The sequence below is a fragment of the Siphateles boraxobius genome, unplaced genomic scaffold, assembly GCF_051911475.1.
Source record: "Siphateles boraxobius isolate OS27281-9 unplaced genomic scaffold, OSU_SipBor_1 130, whole genome shotgun sequence".
Taxonomy (NCBI): Eukaryota; Metazoa; Chordata; class Actinopteri; order Cypriniformes; family Leuciscidae; genus Siphateles; species Siphateles boraxobius.
The window spans coordinates 4,058,874-4,070,000 of NW_027508734.1; the positions used below are offsets into that span (position 1 = coordinate 4,058,874).

The following is an 11,127-nucleotide window of genomic DNA, read 5'->3' on the forward strand; positions in this document are numbered from 1 at the left end:
TCACTAAGTAAAGAATAATTGATGTCAGGCTGTTGAATTACGCTATTAGCAAAATAATGCACACCCGGGGTGGTAATGCGGTCACGACGTGAAGCGGAGTTATTCCGTTATTACAGTTAACTACGCAAAGTGATTTGGAACTGTAATGCGGTCAAGATCTGCCTGGAACTACTTTAGCCGTGCGTTTCCCTGAAAATAATTGCACACCTTAGAACGTTTGTCAACCAATTAGATTCAAGCATTCAACGGCTCTGTATTAGAGAGTCTAAGTCCCTCCCCTCCGCTTCCGGCTCATGGGACCTTATTTCGGAAGAAATATGTATGGTAGTCAATGGCGAAAGATAACTTATCTTTTTATTCTGTCTGAACTGCGCCCTGAATTACACATATGATGTTTGTCAATTTAAAATATAATTATGAAAGTCAAGAAAGTCACAGTTTGTCATAAAACAGAAGAGTAACATTTAGTTTTATGTGGAAATCGCCGAATGAACTACATCTCTCCCCATACAGAAATGTAATATATGTAAATATATGTAATTTACATATATAATGTCAGTGCCCATGTATGTCTGCTGCATATATGAGAATATATGCAAAATTCATATATATAAAAGACATAGACATATATGAAACATATATTTCAAAATATAGCAAAAATGGCCGTTTTCATGTAAGTGCCATATATTTTCCAGTATATGCACATAAATGTTAAATATATGTAAGACGCATATATTTATATATGCATATATGTACTTATTTCAATGCATCAGTATCACATGCATGTATGTTTACATACATTTATTAAATATGTGGGAAACGAATATCTATGTCACATATTTATACTTAATGTTGTCCATATATGCGAGAAACCAATGCTATACTGTAATATATGCAGATATATGGTATCATATATGGATGAACTCAAATATTTTCTTCACATGTTTGGACACATAAATGTTCATATATGTTGCAGGCATATATTGTGTTCTCAGATAAGTCAAATATATGTATAGATATATGTCATGCTATTTAAAATATAAGTACATATATGGCCATATATTACATTTTTGTATGGGGATCGTCTCGCACTATGTACGTCACCAAGCTCGTGTGTGTGCAGACTGGTACAAAACACACAGGCATGACGGCGTAACGTTACGATTATAACGTTACACTGTAGAAAAAATGACAGACGTTAGCTTCAGTAAAGTTAGCTTCGGTAAAGTTAGCTTCAGTAAAGTTAGCTTCATTCATTGAGAGAAAAGGTATGACGTCACATGCGCGCCTTTTGGGTTTCGGAGTCTTTGTAATTACGCATTTTCACAGTCTTATACCTCAGTTTTACATCAAACTGCGACTTTCTTGACTTTAAAATGTATCTTTTAAATTGACAAACATCATATGTGTAATTCAGGGCACAATTCAAACGGGATCCAAATATTTGTTGTCTCTCGCCATTGACTACCATAGAATATTTTTCCGAAATAAGGTCCCATGGTCCACCGGAAGGAGAGGGACTCAGGCTCTCTATTCACGACTCGGGGAGAGAAGGACGCATTTATAGGCCGCATTCGGAGGAAATTGAATGCTGTGATTGGCTGGAATCAAGACAGCAACGTAAGGACATTATATCGAAGAAAAAGAAAAAAGAACAAAAATTATATATAAGTTCTAATAGATAACTGAAGTAAGTGTGTAAATGTTTATACTTAATTCCTAAATATTTCCATTTATTTCTAGTATTTGTTTTATTTGTACATATTTTCCATTTATATTTTTAATTATTAATTTCCCCGGTTCAATAGGGTGATCTTGTAAGTTAGTAGCGATGACCCGGACAGACTTTCACCTTTATAAAGTAATCTTGTTTTGTGAAATAAGCCTGATCCTGAGTCAGAACGGCATCTATATATATGCCATCTAAACTAACAAAAACTGGACATCTTTCAATCTAAGTGGTCGAGTGATGAGTCAAAAGCTTAGGAGGGATACAAATAAAAAGGAGGGTTAAAATAGCATATATTTTCGAAAAACATGTTTAAAGTCGTGTGATTTTGATTGATAATTTATGGTATGAATGAACACCACTCTACAAGTTATTGAATAAAAGTTGGTTATCTCCTTATATTGAACATATAACATAATTTCATCTATATAAATACTATATATATTAATTAAACGCATAACTGATATTTAATTCTGGAAGCTTGTGGACAGTTAAGTCATTATAATATTTCTTTAGAAGATCATAAGCTGGAACAGTTTTTTGTCTGATAAATCCTGAACATCTTGAAACAAACTTTCATAAATATATGTTAACTTGAAAACCCCAAAACCAATAAACAAAATGCAATTTAAAATACATACTTGTTTACATATCTCAATGAAACTTTATTTGAATATCATAGAAAATAAAAACATGTTTGCTCTGGGATTGTTCGTTTACATTATAACACATGAACTTCGACCTGCGGAAACACTATTGTGATGCCATGTGTCAATGATAACACTTATATGACAAACGAATATGCTCCAAGTCACATAAAACAGCACAAAATAAAGTACAGTAGTTTAACACAACAACATTAACACAATACACTCATAATAAGGCAGCAGTGGCACAATCAGAAAATGCACTAATCACATTAAAATACAATCTTATGGTGCGTTCAAGTCCTCCTGGGAAGTTCATATTCACGAGTTAGGAAGCTGAAATTACGATCTCAGGTGTGTTTAAATCACTTTGGTCAGAGCAAGATGGTGATGGTGAACAATTTTCATAAATGAAAGCGTCAGCATCTGCGAACTCAAACATGTGTAAGTACCGATCTTTTATACCGCAAATATTAGACACGATTGGATAGAAGAGAAGGTAATAAGTGAGGTAGCAATTGAGTCTTCCTGGCAGAACTTAACGCTAAAGCTTCCATTTCACCTCAAAATGAAAATTTCCTAATAATTTACTCACCCCAATGCCATCCAAGATATCCATGTCTTTCTTGCCTCAGTGGAAGAGAAATTAAGTTTTTTGAGGAAAACATTTTTTTTCTTCGAATAATGAACTTCAATGACAAAGTCCAAATCAATGCAGTTTCAAAGGTCTTTGAAGTGCTTCAACAGTCTTTGCACAATCGCAGCTGAGGAGGAGGGGCTCATCTAGCGAAACAATAGGTCATTATCAAAAAATGTTTTATATATATATATATATACTTTTTAACTACAATTGTGCGGATTGGTACTTCCGCCGGCGCCGGCGACATCGAGCGTGACCTTTCAACGTGATGCCGTAGTTCCCGGCGCGTTGCAGATCAGCTCAATCCGCACAATTGTAGTTAAAAAGTGTGTATATATATATATATAAAATATATATATATATATATATATATATTTTTTTTTTTTTTTTTTTTTTTTTTAATATATAATTTCTGTTAATGTTGATTTTAGGAGAGTTACCGTAATGGTGACAAGTGGTGCATGCGGTGTGTTTGGTCTGAGAGCGAGTGTGTTTGAAGCTTTAAATTACTGCACTCATACAGCAAGTGTTATACCATGCTATTGTTAACATAAAAACAAATTAGCAAGTAAGCATTTATTGAACTAGCTTGTTATAGCTAGCTGAGTTTATATGAATTAAAACGTTTACATTCAGGTTACGTGAAAATTTTTAAGTTAAATGTATGGATTAGTTTACTCAAATATTTAAAGTTAAGAAAAAATCAAATATATGAGAACAAAATAACTTTGAGCTGGTGCTCCTTTGAAATTAGTTTCAACATCAAATTCATTTCACAAGATATTTTATACTCAACTTCCACTTTTTCTTTTAAGTATAAACTATATTTAATTTCATTGAGACAAACATTGATGCTCACAATCACTTCTTAAAGAAGTATCTTTTTATTATATGACCAGTGCAAAACACAGGAGTGATTAGAAGAAAGAAGCAAAACCACCAGAATCCCAAGATCCCATGAAATCAACTGACGGCTTGAGCTTTGCTTTTTCTTGTTTTTTAAAGCCATCTTCTACTTTCTAGTTGACTGCAAGTACATTGGATTGAACAGACTGTGTCAAAAATATTCAGTTGTGTTTCTGGAAGTGACTAAATTTAAAATGTAAATAAAGCCACATAGAAGATTTCATGGGGTCTTTAAAACATATATATGTATATGGTGCACAAAAGTACTTTAAAATCTGATATTAAGGCGAGACACGGCAGGTAAAAACATTGTTTTGTTTTTTTTTCACTGGTCAATTTTGAGAATTTGGGATATTTGTCTTCAAAAACATGTCTTCTTTCAGACTTGTGGTGAAAAAAGTCAGAAATAGACATTTAGGTCTTTATTTTACTACACTTTGTCTGTTTGCGTCTGTAGATTTCTCATAAATATATCAAAAGTTGTTATAAATCATCCCTCGGCTCCGCGATCGCGATCTGCACTCTGTCATCACACACACCGTTAGAAAGCTCTCTCTCTCCTGTACAATACTGCCGGAGCCAAATATGGTCATTTCCTTTTTATCAGCAACCAATCGTGAAAATAAAAGGGGGGATTTTACTCTAAATGCGCAATCTCATTGGCTGATGCTAAATCTTTAAAGCCCGTTTTCTCAAAATGACCTTTCTCTCATTCTCCAAGTCTGAAATCTCCAGTTCAGTAGCACCCATATACACCAAACTTTCCAGTCTAGTACCTAGTTATATTATGAAGACATTTACAGAGGGATTTGTAAATATATTATTCCTAGCCTGATTTATATAACATTGTATTCCAAAAAACATGTCGAAAATCATTTTTTTAAGGCTATTGGCAGTATATTATGATTTACAGGATAACAAAAGTAGATATCCATAAATCCCTCAGTAAATTTTTCCCCATCTAATATGTAAACACAATGAAAAAATAATTTTGAAGCTGGCTTTATCCAATACTCAGATTTCGTTTTTTAAAATATATGCAAATTAGCACATATTTAATTAGATAATGCCTCATTTGCATATTTAAACATTAAATTACAGAAAACTTGTAATACATTTTTTATCATCTTAATGTAGGTAATCAACTGGCAAAGTTTCATGGTAATATCTGCTAGTTAAAAAAATTACCCTATTCACCGTTAGTGTCTCGCCTTAAAAAGACAATAATACAATAATCGTCAGTAACAGAAATTCTCATTGTAAATTGATATAAGCACTGATAAAACAAGAAGTGTTTGCCAGTTTTAAAAAAAAAGAGCCATTAATGAAAGAACACACACATATCCTTCACTCTTCATATCTGCTGCAGAGGAAGTTGAGTTTATCGTGTTCAGGACGGCTGATCCAGCGCTGATCTCCTCCAGACTGAACTGCTCCAGATCTCACTGCAGACACACAGTCCTCGTCTCCTGTGCCGTTCCCTGGAGCCCAGTTCTGATAGCACACGGTCTCTCCGCTCACCCAGAACCAGAGGCCCACAGTGCAGGAGTGACGTAAACCCAACCACACCGCCTCAGTAGACGCACCTTTAACCACATTCATCACACGACGCTGCCTCTCATCTGAATGAACCGAGACCAGATCCGTATAATTCTGTCTGCAGTGTCTCAGAGCTTCAGTCCACGTCAGATTCTCAGTGATCAGAATCAGTTTATCTGGACACAAAACAAACCACAAGCAAAAACTAGAGAGAGACTGATCAAAAACAACATGCAGAACAAACACTGTGGAGGAATTTGTCATGTCAGACATGTAGCGTGAACTTTAAGATATCTGGAGGTGATGGATGGATTGTGTGTGTTTTGTGAGGATCTGCTCACCTTCATGACACACAAAAGGATATTGGTAAATGCAAGAGATGTCATGCCATTGTCTCTGAATGATCACTGTACAGTTTTCATTTCCTCCACTATTATTAGGTTCAGTAGATTTCCAGTCTCTGAATGAGGAGTTACTCTGATCTGACCACTGCCATGAGTCTCTGAACAGACCGATCCAGACATCATTAGATATGTGACTATCATTGATGAACTTCTGAATCTGTTGATTCTCATTCTGGTTCCTCACACTGACCAGATCAATGTGATTCTGTCTGCAGAAACTCTGAGCGTCTCTCCAATTCTTCATCTGATTGACAAAGACGAGTTCTGTGTTCACTTTAAGAAATACAAATAGAAACAGATTCATGAATCAATTTGTTCATTAATATTTTGCTGATTTATGGTGTTTAATGTGAATAAGAGCAGCGGTGGAAGCATCAGAAACACGTGCCATTCTTATTGCTGATGATATATTAAATATTCAGAATATTGATGATGATTTTCCTGATATAACATGAAGTTATATTTGTGAATTTTTGTGATCATTTTATTATAACTTTATGTGTATTATTTTTATTTTATTATATTAATTTATTATATTAAATTATTAATAAGTGATATGCTAATTTTTTATAAATGTTTTGCTAATTCCGTTAAGGTCATTTTTAAATTATTAGTAAATGATGAACTAATCATTTATAAAACATAACTATAAATGATCAATAAGTGATATGCTAAAATTTTATGAATGTTTTGTTAATTCGGTTATAAGTAAGTTATTAGTTAATGATGATCTAATCATTTACAAAACATGACTATATGTTTATAAAATTATTAATAAGTGGTATGCTAATGATTTACACGTGTGTTGTAAGTCATCTTAAAAAATTGGTAAACGATGAAATAAATCGAACAGATCAATAGTAGAGGGTTGATAGATTATTAATTTGATACATTATTTATCACTTATAAATCCTTGAATTATTTATTGTCATAATTGTTTTAGTATCATTATCTCGATAAACAATGGTTTGTGAACAAATGATTAGTAGTAGTAGTAAATTATCAGTATTGAATGTATTGATGTATCTTTAAGTTGTAAGCTGGTCTGTTTTAAAGCACAAACATGCAGGAATGCTAAAGCAGTTTTTTAAGAAAAGTAATTAATCAGTTTTGAAGCAGATTCACATTTATAAATGTCTTACAGTCAGTGGATTGCAGTGGGTTATGTTAAATCCTGTCACTCATTTACACACTCTTGTGTTCTGTGTGGATCTAGTGATAATGTGAACCTCAGACCCGGTTTAACCTTCCACTGATGCTCATATCAGGAGCACATGTGTGTGTAAAGACTGTGTGTCAGAGAAGACAGCTGTCTGTACCCTCACCAGTCAGCACTTACACTGCAGTGCACACTACACAGTGTTTAAGCTTTCTGCATCATCTAATCTAAACTGTAGACTTCATCACTTGTAAATGTGTTACGTATATTTCTAGATCTTTCTTACCTGTTACAAATGATGTGTATATGGTGTATATTTTTATAAATGAATGTTTATTGAGATTGTATGGAGCTGCACTTACTGTTGTTAGATGAATTACAGATGAAAGTCAGGCTGTTACTACATGACCAATCATGCCATTCTCCATTTCTCATGAAAGCACACTCATCTCTGCCATCAGGTTGTCCAGATCCCCAGTTCAGATAGAGCGCAGGTTCACCTGAAGACCACTGCCATTTATCAACACTCGTCTTCTTCAGCCCAATCCAGATATACTGATCACCTCCATCATTCACACTCTTCTTCAGCTCGTTCATGTCGGTCATATTGTCAACGGTGGCCAGATCTGTGTAATTCTCTCTGCAGTGTCTCTGAGCTTCAGTCCAGGTCTTCCTCACGTTTATAAAGTGATACTGACGCTGAACACATTCAGATACCGAGCAGAGAGCTGTGAAAGAGAGCGTTTGATTTAATGCTTTTCATAACAGGGTCAAACCTGATGAAACTATTAACCATAAATAAAACAACAAACACACTCACCAATGAGAAGAAGAATGAAATATAGAGTTTGGTCCATTTCTGAGGAAAAACATTGAAAAACATATTAAAAAATCTCATTCATCTTTTATTAAAACATAAACATGTAAGCATAACTTGATTCACAATCGTTCAGATAATATTAAGATCTGAAAGTGTAATTGTGTTTATAGATTGAACATGTTCTTACTTTATAGGTCGTGTGTTTCTGTCCTGAGTCTGATGTTTCTGTCTGCAGGTTTAAACTACGTGATTATTATATCTGCTCTCATCCCTCATTCAGCTCATCACATCATTTGTTTATTTCTCTAGAACTCATTTTCATATTCTAATTCCTCCTTATTTGTGTATTTTTCCACCTCTTTTCCTTTATTTGCATCTTGACGTCTGTGTCAGTCAGTTTCAGTCTTAATATGGACCTTAATCAGACAATTATACTTATTAACATTCATAATTTAAATTTGAACATTAATAACTAAACAGCGGCTTTAATATTAATGATAGACTGTATAATACACAGACATTCTTCATTTATATTTTAACTTTTACAACTAAACAGTGTCTCTAATGTTATTGCAGGACTGTGTTTACATCCCTGTTCAATTTGACATGTTTGTGTTTCTCTGTTTTTGGTCACTTTTTACCTGTGTGTGTTTGAACTGAACAATCCACTAATGATCTGACTGATGAGTGTTGAGTTCATTAGTGAAGACTGGTGATACTGGTTACTGAGAGCCTTTAAAACCCCAGTTTGAGGCTCCAGTCAAAGAGAAAGAAACGTGTGTGAGATAAACGAGTGAGTTTGACTATTGAGAGAGTTTGGCTGTGTCCTAAATCACATTCTCTCTTGAGTACTTATTTTGAATAAGTAATTAATTCATGAGCAGTAAAAAGAGTATGTTGTATATAATATGGGTGTGTATGAATGTACTTTTTACTTACTCTTTCATTATTATTATTACTGTGAATTCGGACATACTTTTACCATCACATACTGTTTTCGCCTACTGTATAGTGAAGTATGGGATTTCAGATGCAGTCTTTATTGAGAGGAGGGCTTGAGGAATTAAAAAAGACGAGATGAAGAGAAAGGAAAGATGTTTTCTTGTCACCACCGCTGGTGTTGAGGAGGAGACACAACAGACATTCACAACAGAGACGAGATAAAGACATTAAAGTGCTCATATCGTGCTTTCATTCCCCTGAAGATCATATATAATGTTAGTAAAGATTATTAGACTCTCATTATCTCAGTGAAATATCATCATCTTCTGCTGCTGTTTCAGAATAAACGTGTCTTTATTTCCTCTGTCTAAATAGTTGATTGTGATTGGCTGGAATGTAGAAATTAATACATTGTTACATATTTTAGAATTAATTTCTTTGTGAACATTTATTTCATACTCCTGTTGTTTACTGTTTGTTTTGTGTTTCTTTGTTCATGAAACATGAATATGTTTGAATGTAAACACATCCTCGTCACTCATTTGTCTATGTCCACATTTAGACTTTCAGGCTAGACAATATTTCCATCTCTGACTTTAAACAGAAGGAGAAATAGTGTGTTATTTTTCTAGTCATATTTCATTCAATTTCATTTGGACGTGTTCATTTAGTTTTACTGAAACAACAGGAAAGTTACACTATAACTGTGTCCTGATTCAGAGCTGAATCTTTCTAAGTTCACGAAGGTGGAAGTGATTGTTGTTAAACGAGACGCTCTAAAATACGGAGGATTTCCTGTTTACATCACCAGCTGTTCCCGCCCACCGCTCCTGTCGCCTAGCAACTGTGACAGATGCCATCAGGACACAGCACAACGTTTCTGACAGACTTTAAATATAAAGATGGAGACAGAAATGTCTCTTGTTTTTTAGAAGCCAGTTAAAATAATTGTGGTTAAACGTGTAAATGTTCATTTTAATCTAATTAGCAAATACTATTAACTTAGATAATTTCTCATGTTATTATTGTATCATTATTTATATCATATTTGAAATAAACAGTGGTGAAACGACTCTCTTCCAACACCTCATCCATCAGGACGAACCACGGCCCAGTTGCAAGATTTTCCCATTAAATTGTAAATTATCCTTTTTTTGGCCTGCAAGGGAGATTTGGTTAAAACCCAGCCGACACTGGACGTCAAAATTTGGTTGAAAATGAAAATAGGGTTAACGTCTAAACACAACATGTGTTTTATGTCAAGCCATGATGTGGGGAAGAATAAACACCACACTTTAATATATATATATATCGTTCTGTCCTGGTGCAGCCGTACTAGCTCTTCACAGAGGTTTTTTCTGGTTACACTTTATTTCGATAGTCACTTCTTTAGACATTCTACTAACTATAAGTAACTTTTCAACTACATGTCAACTAACTGTCATTAGAGTATTAGTAGGCTGTAGTAGACTGTTAGGTGCTAGGGTTCGGGTTAGACATTAAAAACATTAAAGTGCTCTTATTTCATTCCCATGAAGGTCATATATAATGTTAGTAAATGTTGTTGGACTCTCATCATCTCACTGAAATAATATCATCATCTTCTGCTGCTGTTTCAGAATAAACATGTCTTTATTTCCTCTGTCTAAATACTTGATTGTGATTGGCTGGAATGAGGACAATAAAACAATGTTATGCGTTTTTAGAATTTGTGAAAATTCTTATTTTGTTTTGCTTCATTCTCCTGCTGTTTACTGTTTGTTTTGTGTTTATAAAATATGAACATATCTGCATGTAAACACATCCTCGTCACTCATTTGTTTATGGACAGACCACATTTAGACATTCAGGATGTATGATATTTACATCTGTGACATGAAACAGGTGGATAAACACAATTCACCTTTATAGATATGCAATTAAATTATTTTTGAGTGGTTCAAAGGAAAAAAATGGACTTAAAAAATAAAATATTTTCTAAAACATGTTTAAAGCCCCATGACTTAGATTGATATTTATATTCTGAATAAACACCACTCTATAAGTTAATAAAATAAAAGTTGGTTCCCTTTCGAACTGTTTACTCCTATTGCGTCACTAGACACTATTGGAAAACTCCTTTCTCTTAATGTGAAGGCTTTAGTCAAAAGCGCAGTGGCTCTGCACAGCCATAACAGAGCAGATCTGGGTTCTGAGCACGGTGACATGAGGTTACTCGCTTCAATTCACTCACAGACCACCTCGCTTTTACAAAGTGCATGTATGCAGCGCTTTCCCCCTGAGACAGAAGAGGATGCGCATCCTGAACTACCTCAACGACTGGCTCATCTTGGCCCAGACA

General features: G+C 34.3%; 1 protein-coding gene across 1 annotated transcript; it reads right to left on the reverse strand.

Moving 5' to 3' along the window:
• Positions 1 to 3,877: 3,877 nt before the first annotated feature.
• Positions 3,878 to 8,149, reverse strand: LOC143736467 (macrophage mannose receptor 1-like). The gene is made up of 5 exons (XM_077227166.1): positions 8,032 to 8,149; positions 7,845 to 7,883; positions 7,387 to 7,752; positions 5,803 to 6,138; positions 3,878 to 5,637 (listed from the first exon to the last, which is right to left on the reverse strand). The coding sequence occupies exons 2-5, from the start codon at positions 7,879 to 7,881 to the stop codon at positions 5,270 to 5,272; spliced, it is 1,107 nt and encodes a 368-aa protein (XP_077083281.1). The 5' UTR covers positions 7,882 to 7,883; positions 8,032 to 8,149; the 3' UTR covers positions 3,878 to 5,269.
• Positions 8,150 to 11,127: the final 2,978 nt, after the last annotated feature.